The sequence below is a fragment of the Sus scrofa genome, chromosome 6 (assembly GCF_000003025.6).
Source record: "Sus scrofa isolate TJ Tabasco breed Duroc chromosome 6, Sscrofa11.1, whole genome shotgun sequence".
In the NCBI taxonomy this organism is placed as follows: Eukaryota; Metazoa; Chordata; class Mammalia; order Artiodactyla; family Suidae; genus Sus; species Sus scrofa.
In genome coordinates, this window is record NC_010448.4 from 45,529,090 (window position 1) to 45,545,762 (window position 16,673).

At 43.8% G+C, this 16,673-nt stretch overlaps 2 protein-coding genes across 7 annotated transcripts in view; one reads left to right on the forward strand and one right to left on the reverse strand.

Annotated features, from left to right (window-relative positions):
* Positions 1 to 16,673, forward strand: part of ZNF146 (zinc finger protein 146) — an 82,329-nt gene that overhangs the window by 8,205 nt on the left and 57,451 nt on the right. The gene's annotated exons all lie outside the window — the stretch shown is intronic.
* The window catches only part of ZNF565 (zinc finger protein 565), a 33,896-nt gene continuing 31,204 nt past the window's right edge, over positions 13,982 to 16,673 (reverse strand). For all 3 annotated transcript variants that reach the window (XM_021097171.1, XM_021097172.1, XM_013998372.2), the window contains one exon: positions 13,982 to 16,328. In XM_021097171.1, the coding sequence (XP_020952830.1) occupies positions 15,058 to 16,328 (1,271 nt within the window). In that variant the 3' untranslated portion in view covers positions 13,982 to 15,057. The remainder of the gene's footprint in view (positions 16,329 to 16,673) is intronic.

Here is a 16,673-nt window from a genome sequence, read left to right on the forward strand (position 1 = left end):
TTCCAGAATAGTTACATCAGAAGGATTCTGCCAGAAGTTCCCTTCATGGCTTAGCAGCTACCAAATCCAACTAGGATCCATGAGGATGTAGGTTCGATCCCTGGCCTCGCTCAATGGGTTAAGGATCTGGCATTGCTGTGAGCTGTGGTATGGGTCCCAGACTTGGCTCAGATCCCAAGTAGCTGTGGCTGTGGTGTAGGTTGGCAGCTGTAGCTCCAATTCGACCCCTAGCCTGGGAACTTACATACGCCATGGGTTCAGCCCTAAAAAGGAAAAAAAAAAAAAAAAAAAAAATCTGCCGGTACAGTTGTGGTCTATGCAGTGGATTCATGACGCTTCTGACTCTGCCATCTTCTTTGACATCACCCAACCATTCTACTTTCTGTCAATGAACTTGACTCCTCTTAGGCATCTTACATAAAATGGAATCATACGGAGTTCCCGTTGTGGCTCAGCAGGTTAAGAACCTGACATAGTGTCTGTGAAGACGTGGGTTGTTTTTTTTTCTTTTGTCCTTTTAGAGCCGTGCCTGCAGCATATGGAGGTTCCCAGGCTAGGGGTCTAGTGATCCCTAGCCTTGCTCAGTGGGTTAAGGATCTGGCATTGCTGCAAGGTGGGGCATAGGTTGCAGACATGACTTGGATCTGGTATTGCTGTGGCTGTGGTGTAGACTGGTAGCTGCAGCTCCGATTCAACCCCTAGCCCAGGAACTTCCCTATGCCGCAGATGTGACTGTGAAAAGAAAGAAACAAAAGAAAATGCAATCATACAATATTTCTCCTTTTGTATCTGGCTTATTTCACTTAGAATGTCTAATTACCTGTTGAAGTATATGTCAGAATTTCTTTCCTCTTTTTTTAATTTATTTTTTATTTTTTTGTCTTTTTGCCATTTCTTGGGTCGCTCCCATGGCATTTGGAGGTTCCCAGGCTAGGGGTCGAATTGGAGCAGTAGCCGCCGGCCTACACCAGAGCCACAGCAACATGGGATCCGAGCTGCGTCTGCGACCCACACCACAGCTCATGCAATGCCAGATCCTTAACCCACTGAGCGAGGCCAGGGATGGAACCCGCAACCTCATGGTTCCTAGTCGGATTCGTTAAACACTGTGCCACGACGGGAACTCCTTTCCTCTTTAAAGCTGAATAAATATTCCATTCTATGGATATACCATATTTTGTTTACCCATCCATCTATCAATAGGTCCTTTATTTTTAATTTGTGCAAAGATGGAAATACTGGTTCATGCAAATAAATGAACATATGCCTAATGATAGCAACATATTTTTCATGTATCTGGATATTCTTTTTTTTTTTCTTTTTGGCTACACCCAGCACATGCAAAAGTTCCTGGGTCAAGAACCAAACCTGTACCCCAGCAGTGAGAACTGCTGGATCTTGACCTGCTGAGCCACCATGGAACTCTCAGATATTAGGGTTTTTTTGTTTTGTTTTGTTTTTGTCTTTTTGAGGGCTGCACCTGTGGCATATGGAGGTTCCCAGGCTAGGTGTTGAATCAGAGCTGCAGCTGCCAGCCTACGCCACAACCACAGCAACACTGGATCCGAGCCTTGTCTGCCATCTACACCACAGCTCACGGCCAGATCCAAGCTGAGTCTACGACCTACATCACAGCAATGCTGGATCCTTAACCCACTGAGCAAGGCCAGGGATCAAACCCAAAACCTCATGGTTCCTAGTCAGATTCGTTTCTGCTGCGCCATGACAGGAACTCTGGAACCCTTGGGTATTAATACTGCTCAAAACGATGTCTTTCAGTCATTCTTCAGTGCAAACCAAACTAGCTATAACATTCATTACCTTTATTTGGCAGCAAGTTTAACACAATCATTAAGTATGGGTTTTGTAAAGGAAAACAACCTTTTTCTTTCTTTCTTTTTATGGCTGCACCTGTGGCATATGGACATTCCTGGGTCAGGGATTGAACCCAAACTGTTGCGGAAACCACAAAAATCGTGGCAACGGAAGGAGACAAACAGCACTCGGAGATATGGAAAAGCAAGGTTTATTCAGCACCAGTGCGGGCTCAGAGGAGTCACCTCCAGAGTCTGAGCACCAGGTCTTTGTTCTCAGTAACTTTTATACACTACAAGGTCTTGATTTTCCCATGTAAGCATCCCGGAGCTCCCCCATCCCCAAGCAGACAGTGTTCCTCCCGAAGAAACTGAGCCGGCAAGGTTACAGAAGCAGAACTGATCAGCAATGCTGGGTACCTGATTAGCAGGGCTGCTGGCTTGGGCAGAGAGCACACAGTTGTTACATTATTACAAGAAGGGTGGCATAGTGATTAGCACAGCTGGAAAGGCTTGCAGCTGCTTTCTTAGCCAAGGAGGAGTTGTTCTTTAGTTAAAACTCCATTTCAAAACCACTGCTGTTGGATTCTTAGCCCACTGTGCCACAGTGGGAACTCCAAGAAAAATAACTTTATCTAAACATTTTCTTTAATGTTTAAAATTCTCTTCTGGGGAGTTCCCTTTGTGGCTCAGTGGAAACAAATCCGACTAGTATACATGAGGATGCAGGTTCTATCCCTGGCCTCACTCAGTGGGTTGGGGATATGGCATTACCGTGAGCTGTGGTGTAGGTCACAGCCACAGCTCAGATCCTGAGTTGCTGTGGCCGTGGTGCAGGCCGGCAGCTACAGCTTTGATTCACCTCCTAACCTGGGAACCTTCATATGCTGTGGGTGTGGTCTTAAGAAACAAAAACAAATTAAATTTAAAAAATTCTCTTCTGGAGAGCAATGATTAACGTTTGAAACAGAAATAAGATGTAAGAGGAGTTCCCGTTGCGGCTTAGCAGTTAATGAATCTGACCATCGTCCATGAGGACTCAGGTTCTATCCCTGGCCTCGCTCAGTGGGTTAAGGATATGGTGTTGCCATGATCTGTAGTGTAGGTTACAGAGGTGGCTTGGATCCTCCATTGCTGTGGCTGTGGTGTTGGCCGGCAGCTACAGCTCCGATCGAACCCCTAGCCTCGGAACCTCCATATGAAAAAGACCAAAAAAATAAATAAATAGGAAAGGAAATAAGATGTAACAGATGGGATTTTAAACAATATTTGCTATTTTAGCTTTCCAATCATCTTCACACCTTTCTTTTCAATAGATTGCAACAATGCGGTGATGACTTAGTTTTCTTGTCATCATAATTTCCTTGGAGTTCTTGGCTGTGTTCCTCAAGCTGAAACATATAATCTCCTCCCTGCTTCCAGTGCCATCTATTAACAGTGCCAAGAGTGACAGTTAAGCGTGGCAATATTGTTTGACACATAAGCAGCTCTGAAAATATTTGTCAAGTGAAATGACTTTTCAAGCAGAAAGACAGGTATCTCATCACTGAATACCGTTGACTTAGGTAGTATGGTCCCTCCTGACAACACATTTTAGCATAGTAGCTCCAGTCTTTGAACAAAATATAGTATTTCAAAAATGCAGCTCTTCGAATGCTTTAACAATTCTTTCTGCATTTTCAAATGCTTCTAAGAAGATTCAGAAGACTCTCTTTGTGTGCCAGTCAAGCTCTGTTATATAAAGAATTGTGCCTATATTTTTCCCAACAATTTAACAGCTCCACTAGGTTTTCTGGTCATACTTACAGGTCCATCGCTTGTAAACAGTTATTGCCCCTCAGCTGAACCAGCTGCACAACCTAAGCCTCAACCTAATGGGTTTCACCTCTCTGCCAGTCTGTGAAATTATCTCTCTCACTTTTTTTTTAAAAAAATCATCTTTTGTTTTTTTGAGGGCCACGCCCATGGCATATGGAGGCTCCCAGACTAGAGGTCCAATAGGAGCTGTAGTTGCCGGCCTACACCCCAGCCACAGCAACGCCAGATCTGAGCCACATCTGCCACCCACACCACAGCTCACCGCAGTGACGGATCCTTAACCCACTGAGCAAGGCCAGGGATCGAACCCCCAACCTCATGTTTCCTAGTCAGATTCTTTTCCGCGCCACGATGGGAACTCCGATTTATCTCTTTATTATTTATTTTTTCTTTTTAGGGCCGCACTCATGGCATATGGAGGTTCCCAGGCTAGGGGTCCAATTGGAACTACAGCTGCCGGCCTACGCCAGAGCCACAGCAACACGGGATCCGAGCCACGTCTGCGACCTACACCACAGCTCATGGCGTCAGGTCCTTAACCCACTGATCAAAGCCAGGAATCGAACCCACAAGCTCATGGTTAATAGTCGGATTTGATTCCGCTGCGCCACAAGGGGAACACCTGTGAAGCTGTCTAAAAGAAGCGAATCACACCCTCCCATGGGACCTGGGGGCAGGGCGGGCACCTGCGGAACAGGGTCCCCTCAGCTCCTCTTTGCTCGTGTTCACTCTTCTCTCTGGGGCTATGAGGATTCTTGATCAGTAAGCGTCTGTTTGATTTCATCTGTTTAATGCCAGGTATCATGAGTTCAACCAAGGATGAGGCAACCATCCTTTACCAATGGGTGAGTCGGAGGCAATCAGGTCACCCCACCAGAGGAAGAACCTAGAGGGGGTTCTGGCTGAGGGTGGTGGAAACACAGGATTGGATGACAGAAGAGGGAAGATATCAATTATGGCCTTGTGACCAGTTCTAGAAGGAGGATTGTCATGGTTTTGTCTGTTTCCTATTGGCCTGTATGTGTTTATTTGTATATGCTAAATATGCTCTTCTCAGAGTTCCCCGGTGGCCTAGCAGTTAAGGACCTGGCATTCCTACTGCTATGGTGCAGGTTTGATCCCTGGACCAGGGACTTCTGCATGCTGTGTACGTAGCGCCCCCCCCCCCATTTTTTTCTTCTTTCCTTCATTCATTTAAATTTTATCTGCAAGTTGCTAGAAGTTAGTTTACAATTTGGCCTTTAACTGGTAGGGTATTCAGTCAGACTCTGACTGAGTTGAGGAGTAATTGATGTTGCCAGTGATGGATACAAGGACTTTTGGGTCTGTGCATCTCTTCTTTTGAGGGGAGAGTGTGAGAATGTCTTCATTTGTGAGGAGGACAGGTGTATCTTGTTAGGAACAACTATAGAGTTTTTCTTGGTGCTGTCGTATCGGTATTCACACGTGTGTGGAGGATGCTTCTGGGTGGTGGTTAAAGGGGTAGAGTGTGCTGATTATTTCTTGCCCTTCAGCTCTAAATTCAACCTTGTGTCAGCTCTGTGAAAACGAATAGGGACCCACTGAAAAATATTTTTCTGGAGTTTCCATCGTGGTGCAGTGGAAACAAATCCGACTAGGAACCGTGAGGTTCGATCCCTGGCCTTGCTCAGTGGGCTGAGGATCCGGCGTTGCTGTGAGCTGTGGTGTGGGTCGCAGACATGGCTCAGATCCTGAGTTGCTGTGGCTGGGGTGTAGGCCGGTGGCTCCAGCTCCAATTCGACCCCTAGCCTGGGAACCTCCACATGCCGTGGGTGTGGCCCTAGAAAAGACAGAAAAAATTTTTTTTTCCTGGAGTTCCTTTGTGGTGAAGCGGGTTAAGGATGTGGTGTTGTCACTGCTGTGGCTTGGGTTCAGTCCCTGGCCTGGAACTTCCACGTGTCAGGGGCTCAGCCAAAAAAAGTATATTTTTCCTTTGCTGGCTGGTGTGGTGATAAGCTTCATCAGCAGAGGTGGAAGGAGAGAGACTGCAGAGTGGAGAAGGGTCCTGCGTCCTGGGTCTGGTGTGCCCGATTGCCAGGCTCCAGCAGAGGGGGCAGTTACTTTAGCACCAGCTTCCTACAGCCACCTCCATGTCTCTAGAACCAGGATTCTGCACAATGGTGCATGGCAGCTGCGCCTGGTGGCCAGCAGCTTTCCTCACTGTCTCCCTTGGGTGGTTTTATAGCAGAGGTCCTTAGGTGAGACACTTCCCGCAAACATTTCGAGTGGATTTCCAGCAAGTTCCAAAGGGCAGATTTCCAGCAAGATCCACCAGCACGTCTCTGCTATTCAGTGGGCCACAGCCATGCCCTCTCCAACAAGGTCTAGATCTCAGCTCTAGAGGGCCTCTTATTTATTTTTTTCTTTTTGGGCCACACCTGCAGCACATGAAAGTTCCCAGGCTGGGAGTTGAATTGGAGCTGCAGCTGCCGGCCTACGCCACAGCAATGCCAGATCCCAGCCGCGTCAGCAGCCCACACCATAGCTCATGGCAATGCCAGATCCTTAACCCACTGAGCGAGGCCAGGGATTGAACCCGCATCCTCATGGATACTAATTGGGTTCGTAATCCTATGAGCCATAACTCTGAGGAGCCTCTTTTGAGTGCTCTCCACCAGGCCTAGGGGAGCTGTGGAACTTGGACGGCCCCACAGGGTTTTCCAAATTGGGGCAATGGGGCTGGAATCCCCAGCATCAACCAGTAATTAGATACAGACACACCTCCTTTTATTAAGCTTCACTCAATTGTGCTTTGCAAATGTTGTGGTTTTTACAAATGAAAGGTTGGGGAATTCCCATTGTGGTTCAGCGGGTTAAGAACCTGACAAGAGTGCCCATGAGGATTTGGGTTCCATCCCTGGCCTCGCTCAGTGGGTTAAGGATCCGGCATGGCCACCAGCTATGGTGTAGGTCGCTGATGCAGCTCAGATCCAGTGCTGCTGTGGATGTGGTTGGCGTAGGCTGGCAGCTGAGCTCCCATTCGACTCCTGGCCTGGAAATCTCCGTATGCTACAGGTATGGCCTTTTAAAAAAAATTAAAGTTTGGTGGCACCTCTGAATTGTCAGATGAAAGTTAGCTTTTTTCTTTTTAGTAATAAAGTATGTTAAAAAATAAGGTATGTCTATTTTTAAAGATGTAATACTGTCGCTTAATAGATGACAGCGCAGCGTGAACATAACTTTCATGTGCGCTGGGAAACCATTGATTTGTGTGACTCATCGCAGTATTCACTCTATTGTAGTGGTTGGAACTGGGCTCAGTGGTTTTGATGTATAAACTACCTCTGCAAAGGGGATATTACCTTGAAACCTTTTTTAGACAAGAGCGCGCACTGGGAGGAGCCCAGCTGCAAGGCGTCTAGCCAATGCTTCGAGCAGATGAAGGACTGAGTGTCTTGGTCCTGGAATTGTGATTTTGGCAGCATATCGCACACGGCAGCCTTTGGACATATCAATGAATGGGTGTGTTATATGTCCAGGTATTTTTTTTTCTTTTTTTTTGGGGTCTTCTTAGGGCTGCACCTGCGGCATATGGAGGTTCCCAGGCCAGGGGTCTAATCGGAGCTTCAGCTGCTGGCCTACGCCAGAGCCACAGCAATGCAGGATCCGAGCTGCCTCTGCAACTTACACCACAGCTCACGGCAACGCCGGACCCTTAACCCACTGAGCAAGGCCAGGGATCGAACCCGCAACCTCCTGGTTCCTAGTCGGATTCGTTAACCACTGAGCCACGACGGGAACGCCCTTAAGTCAGAACTTTGACTAAAGGGGTTAACTTTTCTGCAAATTTCCAGGAAGCATATTAGTAGTCACTATTCCATCCTTGCCTTCTCCCCAGACCCTGGGGGGTTGTGAACCTTGTGGTCAAAAATAAGACGATAAGAGTGAAGGGCAGTGCCAGGAGCACCCAGTGAGAAAGAATAGTCTTTTTAAAAAATGGTCTTGGGGAGTTCTCATCGTGGTACAGGGGAAACGAATCTGAATAGGAACTGTGAGGTTGTGGGTTCGATCCCTGGCCTTGCTCAGTGAGTTAGGGATCTGGCATTGCTGTGAGCTGTGGTGTAGGTCACAGATGAGGCTCGGATCTTGCATTGCTGTGGCTGTGGCGTAGGCCAGCGGCTACACCTCCGATTAGACCCCTAGCCTGGGAACCTCCGTATGCTTCGGGTGTGGCCCTAAAAAGACAAAAAAGAAAAAAAAAAAAACGGTGTTGGGAGTTCCCATCATGCCTCATGACAAAAGACACACACACACACACACAAAAGACCAAAATCAGTTTCATTAGGAAGAGTCGAGATGTGGGCAGCCCTTCCTTCTGGAGCCTCCAGGGAAGCCTTGTCTCTTCTAGAATCTCCTGCATCCCTTGCCTTGTGACCCCCTCATTCAGTCACTCCGACCTCTTGCTTCCGTTGTCACATCTCCGGCTACCTGCTTTTAAGTACTCTTGTGCTTACAGTGGGTTCACCAGGATAATCCAGGACCATCTCCCCATTGTAAGACCCTCACCTTAATCATATCTGCAAGGTCCCTTTTGCCAGATAAGATTCTAGATTCTAGGGATTAAGATGTGGCCATCTTTTTTTTTTCCGGCTTTTTAGGGCCGCACCCACAGCATATGGAGGTTCCCAGGCTAGGGGTTGAATTGGAGCTACAGCTGCCGGCTTACACCACAGCCACAGCAACATAGGATCCGAGCCACGTCTTCGACCTATGCCACAGCTCATGGCAATGCCAGATCCTTAACCCCGTGAGCAAAGCCAGGGATCGAACACGCTACCTCATGGTTCCTAGTTGGATTCATTTCCATTGCGCCGAGACGGGAACTCTGTGATTAATTTTCATACTGTATGCCATCTGGATAACCTTTCAGAAGAGTTTGGTGACTAAAAAGAACTCTAATATTCCTTTTTTTTTTTTTTTTAAGTAATGTCATGTTTACGAACACTAATGTTTGGTGCCTAAAAGGGACTTTAATATTCCTTTGTTTTTTGGAAGTAATCTGCTTATGAACACCAGTCTTTACCTTAGTATCAGAAACTAGAAGAACAGTGGTTACCCTGCAGCTCGGTGTTATTTTTGTGGTCGCAGAGCATCCTTCTCTTTCACTTCAGATGAGCGCAAAGAGTGACCCTGTCCCCTCTCTCATTTCATCGCATTGTAGGAAATATTGTGTTGTGAGGATGAGCTGCAAGTGGCTTAGGTAGTACGTGGAGGGCCCAGCTGGATCTGGTGAGCTGAGTGGGTTTGAGCCTAAGGGAGAGGCTTAGAGCTCGGTCAGGGAGCCTGGCCCCTATTCCTTAAGTGAGCAAAGACTACTGATGTGACGTATTTGCTTTTAGATCCAGATTTCCAGGGGCAGATAGGAGATGATGAGGGCTGAGTTAAGGGAATAATTAAAATGATAACAATGATAAAAAAAATCACTGATTATACTACATAATAATTAGCACTGAGCAATTATAAATAGTAGCAAGTTCATTAATTCATAAACAGGGAACATGTATAAGTATTAATGTATATAAATAATTATTAAATACTTGGTAATGACAATAATTAGTCGTCATTGGAGTTCCCGCCACGGCTCAGTGGTTAACGAATCCGACTAGGAACCAGGAGGTTTTGGGTTCGATCCCTGGGCTTGCTCAGTGGGATCTGGCGTTGCCGTGAGCTGTTGGTGGAGGTCGCAGACGCGGCTCGGATCTAGTGTTGCTGTGGCTCTGATTCGGCCCCTAGCCTGGGAACCTCCATATGCTGCAGGAGCGGCCCTAGAGAAAAGGCAAAAAGATAAAATAAATAAATAAATAAACAAAATAAAATAATTAGTCGTCACTCTAGTTGTGCCCTCCCTCCCATTCCTAATCTCCTTTTTTCTTTCCTAACTGAAAATGAGTGTTATTTATTTATTTAATTTATCCATGCATTCATTCACTGGCCATACCCACAGAATGTGGAATGCCCGGGCCAGGGACTGAACCCACGCCACAGCAGTGACCCAAGCCATAGCAGTTATAACACTGGATCCTTAACCACGAGGCCACCAGGGAACTCCTAGCGTGCCCTTTCTTCACCTTGATGTGTAACACCTTCCAACACAGTACAAAATCTACCCATTAAGTGGGCCTCTCTTCCCTTACTGGAACCCAACCTCCCTGAAGGTGGGCTTTATTGTCTGTTTTTTTTCACTGCTGTATTTTCAGTGCCTAGAATGGTGCCTAGCATATGGTAAGTGCTCAATAAATACTGTTGAACCAAACTGAAATACAAGTAAATGTATTCTTGGAGTTCCCGTTGTGGCTTAGAGGTAATGAACCCAACTAGTATGTGTGAGGACACGGGTTCGATCCCTGGCCTCTCTTGGTGGATGGGTTGGGCATCTGGTGTTGCTGTGAGCTGTGCAGCAGCTGCAGCTCAGATTTGAATCCTAGCCTGGAAACTTCCATATGCTGCAGGTATGGCCCTCCCCCCCCAAAAGTAAATGTACTCAAACTTTACTATGTTCCAGGTGTGTTCTAGGCATATTAATATTTATATCCACACACAAAAATTACTGCCTAGATACAAATTATGAAACTAGTTCAAGGCCACTTGGCAAGTAAACTGGCAGGACTTGAATTTGGCCTCTGGAATCCTGGCTCCCTAAAGTACCTCTTTATGGTACTTAGGAAAGGGGTGTGTGTGCTCCAGAAATGTCCTAGTGGTAGAAGCAGAAGAGATTTCCAAATAATCAGGGACGGGGAGGCCAAGGGATGGTTCCTGAGTGTCTGCCCTGGGGAACTGAATGGGCACTGAAGGGCCACTTGCTGACGAGAAAGAACAGAGTTAGAAGAACTTATTTGTATGACTGGGAATAGCTCAGTTTAGGTATGCTTCAATTATTTAAGTAACCCTGAGTTGTGTAATATCAAAATTTTGCGGCTCTAAAAAAGAAAAAGAAAAAAAAAAAAATAAAAGGCAGAGTACTCCAATGCAGAAGGAAAAAAAAAAAACAAAACACAGCTTAAACGGATTTAAACATACTGAATATGCTTTACATACACCGCCCCCTCCTACCAAACTTCCCGGTTACCATGACAGAATGCTAGGGAAACCGATTCACTATTTTGAAAACCAACAGAGAGCAAGAAAGAAGCATGTCCCCTGGCTTTCCTTATTGTAACCTGGTAACCAAACAGTAGTCGAAGTTTTTCTTCACATAAATAATCTAGCTCATAAAGGAAGAAGAAATAATGTATCATTATTTTGCAATCTCTAATAAATTAATAGATTTACCAACTGAACATCAAAGGCTGCTACCATCATAAAAAGACACATACCTAAATATTATGTCTCTCAATATTAACCACCTATAAGTAGTCTTAACAGCAACAAGAAAGATGGAGCCTCAATCTGGTCATGCCTCTAGATACCAACTACCAACTTAAAGGAACAAGGATAGAGAAGCAGGTTAAACTACCCATTGGGATGAGCCAACAAAAAACAAGCTCTGAGAAACTCTCCAAGGCAAACAAACTAGTTTCATTACAAAATAAATTGCAAGGGGAACAAAAAAAAGATGAAGGAGGGAGTTCCCATGGTAGCTCAGCAGAAATGAGCCCGACTAGTATCCATGAGGATGAAGGTTCGATATCTGGTCTCGCTCAGTGGGTTGAGGATCTGGTGTTGCCTTGAGCTGTGGTATAGGTCGCAGATGTGGCTCGGATCTGGTGTTGCTGTGGCTGTGGTCTAGGCTGGCAGCTACATCTCTGATTCAACCCCTAGCCTGGGAACCTCCATATGCTACTGGTGAGGCCCTAGGGGGGGAAAAAAAAAGTGAAAGAGGAGTTCCCATTGTGGCTCAGCAGAAATGAACCCAATTAGTATTCATGAGGACACAGGTTGGATCCCTGGCCTTGCTCAGTGGGTTAAGGATCCAGCATTGCCGTGAGCTGTGGTGTAGGTTGCAGACGTGGCTTGGTCCTGAGGTGCTGTGGCTCTGGCATAGGCTGGCAGCTACAGCTCTGATTCAACCCCTAGCCTGGAAACCTCCATATACCACAAGTGGGGCCCTAAAAAGACCAAAAAAAAAAAAAAAAAAAAAGATGAAGGAGAATGCATAGATTGAGACTTAAGAAACAACCATTAACTGCAATTTGTGCACATTATTTAGATCCTGATAACTTAAATTGACATTTATGAAATAATTGGAACATTGGCTATAATAAGGCAGCATTGTCAATTTTTTTTAAGGCATGAAAATCTTTTCTAAAGTTGTGATATATTTTAGGGACACGTGTTATAATTTTTACAGATGAAACATGCATCTGAGATTTATTTCAAAAATAACATGGAGTTGTGGGAGTGGGTCGAAATACAGACAAAACAAGCCTGGACGCGAGCTGATGAGGATTGAAGCTGGTCATGGGGGCACTGCGATATATTATAATAGTCTGTGAGGATAGAGAGTTTAAAAGAGTATAAACATCTTTTTGATGTTTGCTAGTTAAAAAAGTATATACATTTTGATCTAACATTTCCACTTTCAGAAATTCATCTTAAAGATACATCACACATATACAAAATAATGTATGTGCAAGGATATTTATTAGAGGATTATTGGAAGGAGCAACAAATAATTAAAACTAAATGGCTAAGATTAAATTATGAAACACATAGAATATTATGCAGCTGTTAAAAAAGTATAAGGCTGCTACATATGTATTGACGTCTAATCTCCAGTGTATGAATAAGCAAAAATAGCCATGTATAGAAACTTCCTACTATTTTTATTTTTATAAAGAGTGTTAAGTGTATGTCAACACTTAAGCAAACAGAGAAATCAGGAAGTATACACAAGAATTTGATAACAATGATTGTTACAGGAAGAATGTGTAACAAAAGGTGTGGAGATTCACTTATGCCTGTATACAAAAACTGAACTTTAAAACTTTTATCCTGTGCCTGTGTTTTCACAATTCAGAGTGATCACTTTGAATGTCATAGTTTTCAGTCCCTCCAATTACACATCCTAATCATTAAGACGCTTAGAGAAAAATGACATACTGAATACTGCTTTCTAACCCTTTGTAGGCAGTGGCAAATGCAGAAAATCAGGTGCTGTTTACTGAACCCCAGGATGACTGAGAATGGATGGCATCACAGTGAAATAGGTCCTCTGCCCCAGACACTGCCTGGCTTCCTAAGATACATTTTTAAAGACACCTCAGATTCCTTCATAAGACCTGATCCAGATGTCCCTAGAGTTGGATCGAGGCTCTTGTCCCATCACTGTCATATCCTGGAATTACATCAAAATTCTGAAAACACATTTAATCTGTAATAGGTGCAATTCCAGGCATTCCATCTAAAATTAACTTTAATAGACTGGATTAAAGTAGCTGAGATTATCTTTATAGTTATCCTCACAAATGGTGATATCTACAATTTGTTCTTTCTGGAGCTATCTTTGTTGAGTTTTTTATTTTTTTTTAAAATTATTTTTTTTTTTTTTTGGTCATTTTAGGGCCGCATCTGCAGCACATGGAGGTTCCCAGGCCAGTCGCCAACCTACACCACAGCCACAGACACAGCAATGCAGGATCCGAGCCACATCTGTGACCAACACCACAGCTCACAGGGACACGGGATCCCCGACCCATGGGGTGAGGCCAGAGATGGAATCTATGTTCTCATGGATACCAGTCGGGTTCGTTAACTGCTGAGCCCTGACGGGACTCCATTTTGAGTTTTTTAAATCATAACTTTATTTAGCCTTGAAAGATAAATTGGCAAGCTTCTCTCAGGGATTATCTGTCCCTTAAGAGTTTTTGGAGGTTAAAACATTTTCTTTAAAGGGTCAGAGTTTTGATGACTTTTTACGTCCTTCCACAATCATTGATTGCTCAGAAATCCTACATCTTCTTGAACCAATTTTGTTATTTTTGTAAAAATCCATTCTCTCTAGATTTCCCTGTTTCTGCTTTTTTAGGGCTGCATCCATGGCATATAGAAGTTTCCAGGGTAGGGGTTCAGTCGGAGCTGCAGCTGCTGGCCTACACCACAGCCACAGCAACGTAGGATCCAAGCCGCACCTTCAACGTATACCACAGCTCAAGGCAAGGCCGGATCCTTAACTCACTGAGCAAGGCCAGGGATTGAACCTGCATCCTCATGGATACCAGTCAGATTTGTTTCCACCGAACCATGACAGGAACTCCCTCTCTCTAAATTCCTAAATATATTAGAATAAAGTCATGCCTAGTAGCTATTAAAATAAAAGTCCACCCCTTCCTCATTCATAATGTTAAATGTGTTTTTTTCTGTATTAGAGTTGTCAATTGTCTATTATACTGTTAAATACCCTTCAGATCTACGACTGTTTTTGGTTTTATTAAATTTTTTTTTTTTTTTAAATAATCATTCTTACTGTTGGGTTCATGTGGTAACTTCTCTTAACTTTTTAAGGGTTGACTCTTCATGCATTTATGTATTTAGTTTGTAACTGGCAATGAGTAGGTGCTGGAGATCGACATTTGGAGAACAAAGGCCCCTACCTTCAATCCTTCGGTTCTGACAGGTGTGCAGCTTCAGCTACACTGAACTGGTCTTGATAGGTAGAGTCTACCGTCATCCATTTCTAGTTTGTAATTTTAGTTTTGATTCTCTTGAAATGACATGTTTGGAGGTTTAGATTTCTAAATGGGCAGATTTTTTTCCACTACTCTTCTGTGAATTTCTCATCTTCAAAATTTACAACCTTATAAATGAAGATCTTCTCATGACAATTACACTTTACTACTCTTTTTTCAGAGTGTGTTATCCTGACAAGTGGTTAGTGAAGGCTTTTTGACATGTGATATGTTCGTTAGGTCCTCCTCTTACATGAACTCCTTAACAGTAATACTGTTATTAATTAATGACAATATTTATTGAGCATAGGCTTTACAAAAATATCAGGCAGTCCTCACAAAAACTCAATTAGGTAGGTATATAATTATCACCGCTTAAAAGCAAGTAAACTGAGGAACAGAGACATTGCATAATTTGCCCAATGTCATACAGTCAGCAGTTGGTGGAAGTGAGATAATGTTAAGGTATATGGCAAAAGGCACAGTCATAAAATATTTTAATAGGGTCATTTTCTATTAGGAATTCTCAGAAGTTTAACATATTTTAAGTAACAGGAGGCTTTTCTACATTCAAATTAAATTGTTTTCACTATAAGCTCTTTGATGCTTAGCTAACAGTGAGTGTGAGGCAAAAAGAATTCCCACATTTATTGAATTTTCTTCTGATATGAGTCACCTGATGTTCCATAAGGGAGATGACAAATGAAGGTTCTCTGACAATAATCACACTATGCATCTAATATTGGGTCAGGCATGAATTCCAGAAAAAGGCTTTCCTACATCCCTAACATCCAGAGTCTCTAGCCAGTATGAATTCTGTAGTGTTCAATGAGCTGTGAGCCAAGAATAAAGGCCTGCCCACATTCTCTACATTCATAAGGTTTAATACCAGGATGAATTCTCTGATGTTCAGTAAGTTGTGAACTACGAATAAAGGCCATTCCACATTCTCTGCACTGATAGGGTTTCTCACAAGTATGAATTCGCTGATGATGAGTCAGCTGGGAAACACGAATAAAGGCCTTCCCACATTCCTTACATTCGTAGGGTTTGTCACCTGTATGAATTCTCTGATGTTGAATAAGGTATGAACTACGACTAAAGGCCTTCCCACAGTCCTTACACTCATAGGGTCTGTCACCAGTATGAACTCTCTGATGTCGCGTTAGCTGTGCGTGCTGTCTGAAGGCCTTCCCGCATTCCTTACACTCGTAGGGTTTCTCCCCAGAATGAATCCTTTGATGTCGAGTAACTTCTGAGCTATGAATAAAGCCCTTGCCACATTCCTTACATTCATAGGGTTTCTCCCCAGTATGAATTCTCTGGTGTACAGTAAGTTGTGAATGTTGTCTAAAGGCTTTCCCACATTCTTTACACTGATAGGGTCTAGCCCCTGTATGAATTCTCCGATGAACAGTAAGTTGCGAGCCACGTATAAAAGCCTTGCCACAGTCTTTACATACATAGGGTTTCTCACCTGTGTGAGTCCTATGATGCAGAATAAGTTGTGAATGCTGCCTAAAGGTCTTTCCACATTCTTTGCATTCATAGGGTTTGACACCAGTATGGAGTCTCTGATGTAGAATAAGTTCTGAAGTGCGACCAAAGGCCTTCCCACATTCCTTACAGTCATAAGGTTTCTCACCTGTATGAATTCTCTGATGTTGAACAAGGTGTGAGGTCCGACTGAAGGCCTTCCCACAGTCCTTACATTCAAAGGGCTTTTCACCAGTATGAGTTTTCTGATGTTGAATAAGGTGTGAGCTGCGGCTAAAGGCTTTCCCACATTCATTACAGTCTATCAGTTTCTCGCCAGTCTCATCGCTGGAATATAGGGTGAGGGATGGATGATGCTCAAAAGTGGGCATGTTTCCATAGGTGATTTTCACTTCCTTGAAATAGCACTCATGATTTGCTTGCTGTTTTGCAAACTGGCCTTTGTATTCCCAGTCATCTCTAAAACCGGAGCCTTCAAAATTGTGGCATTTAAGGCTTTTCATTAGGTCCCAACTGAATGACTCTACTTCAAAGATATCTTTTTGTAGAAATTTTTCACACCTGGACTCCCAGTCTGCGGGAAAAAAAAAAGTAAATACAACTTGTAAAGATTCTATAGTAACACCAGAGAGAAAATGAAAATCATAACCATAATAGATGAACTGTTTATCTGTCTCAAATATTGCTGTGCAATTTCTAAAAAGCACATTAAAGCACAAACATGATGCCAGAAAAGAACAAGAAAAAAATTAAGCCAGTGGTTCTCAATTTTGTTAGAGATCAGAATTATCCAGGAAGCCTTGTAACAAAAGAAATGTCCAAGAACTACCCCACACTGAGTCAAAATCTGTATGAGACATGGCCAAGGCATGTGTGTATGTGCATGTGTGTACATTATCCATCTATCTTAAACTCAGTG